General features: G+C 35.8%; 1 protein-coding gene across 1 annotated transcript; it reads left to right on the top strand.

Moving 5' to 3' along the window:
- The first annotated feature begins 225 nt into the window (after positions 1 to 225).
- LOC130670491 (1-phosphatidylinositol phosphodiesterase-like) lies at positions 226 to 621 on the top strand. The gene has a single exon (XM_057473898.1). It carries the CDS (start codon positions 226 to 228, stop codon positions 619 to 621), a length of 396 nt encoding a protein of 131 aa, XP_057329881.1.
- The last annotated feature ends 203 nt before the right edge of the window (positions 622 to 824 follow it).

Raw genomic sequence — 824 nt, 5'->3', positions numbered from 1 at the left:
AATAGATCCATGATGTAGGAGTGTTCGTAAGAGACTAATACATAAACTCATATCTTTAATCCAGGTAATCAAAGAAAGTTGGGAAAAACTTGAATCTTTCCCCCTCTACTCTCTTATACCTGGTTACCAGTTATATTATACCTTGAGTTTGGTAGTTTTCAAAATTGATTCGTCACGACAGGTTGTATACTATAACTAAAGAGAAATAGTGTATATTTTTGTATAATGGAAATAATATTTGTATTTGTATTATCGATGGCACCATTAGTGTCTTTGTCTGCAGCATATTCTCCGACTTACCGGGATCATAGTGACTTTCTTACGGATATTACAGGGACACGAAAGATAAATAGGCTTGCAATGATTGGTACTCATAATTCTGCCACATATAAAACTTTCTTACTGGCTGCTCAAACACAGCAATTGGACATAACTGAACAATTAAAAGCAGGCGTACGAGTATTTGACCTACGAGTACGTAGCATTGAAAATGTATTTGCAATGCATCATGATCTCGTATATTCAGGAATGATGTTTGGTGATATAGTGAACCAAGTGATAGAATATTTGAGAATATCCGTTCGAATTTGTGATAATGTTTATGCAAAAGGAGTACGTTAGTGAAGCGACCACAATGACAGAATGTGAAATCCTAGAGAACAAATTTATTAAGCCTCTTGGTAATCTGTTTGTGCAATTTTGGTCAGTGACTGACACTATTGAAAAACATCGGGGTAGAATTTTGTTGGCTCGTGGAAATAATGGTTTTGGGAAATGTGTGGCGACTTTGTCTTGCGAGCAATAGAATCAGTGGAAAATATCCC

The sequence above is a fragment of the Microplitis mediator genome, chromosome 6, assembly GCF_029852145.1.
Source record: "Microplitis mediator isolate UGA2020A chromosome 6, iyMicMedi2.1, whole genome shotgun sequence".
Lineage (NCBI taxonomy): Eukaryota > Metazoa > Arthropoda > Insecta > Hymenoptera > Braconidae > Microplitis > Microplitis mediator.
This window is presented reverse-complemented; position numbering and strand designations above follow the sequence as displayed.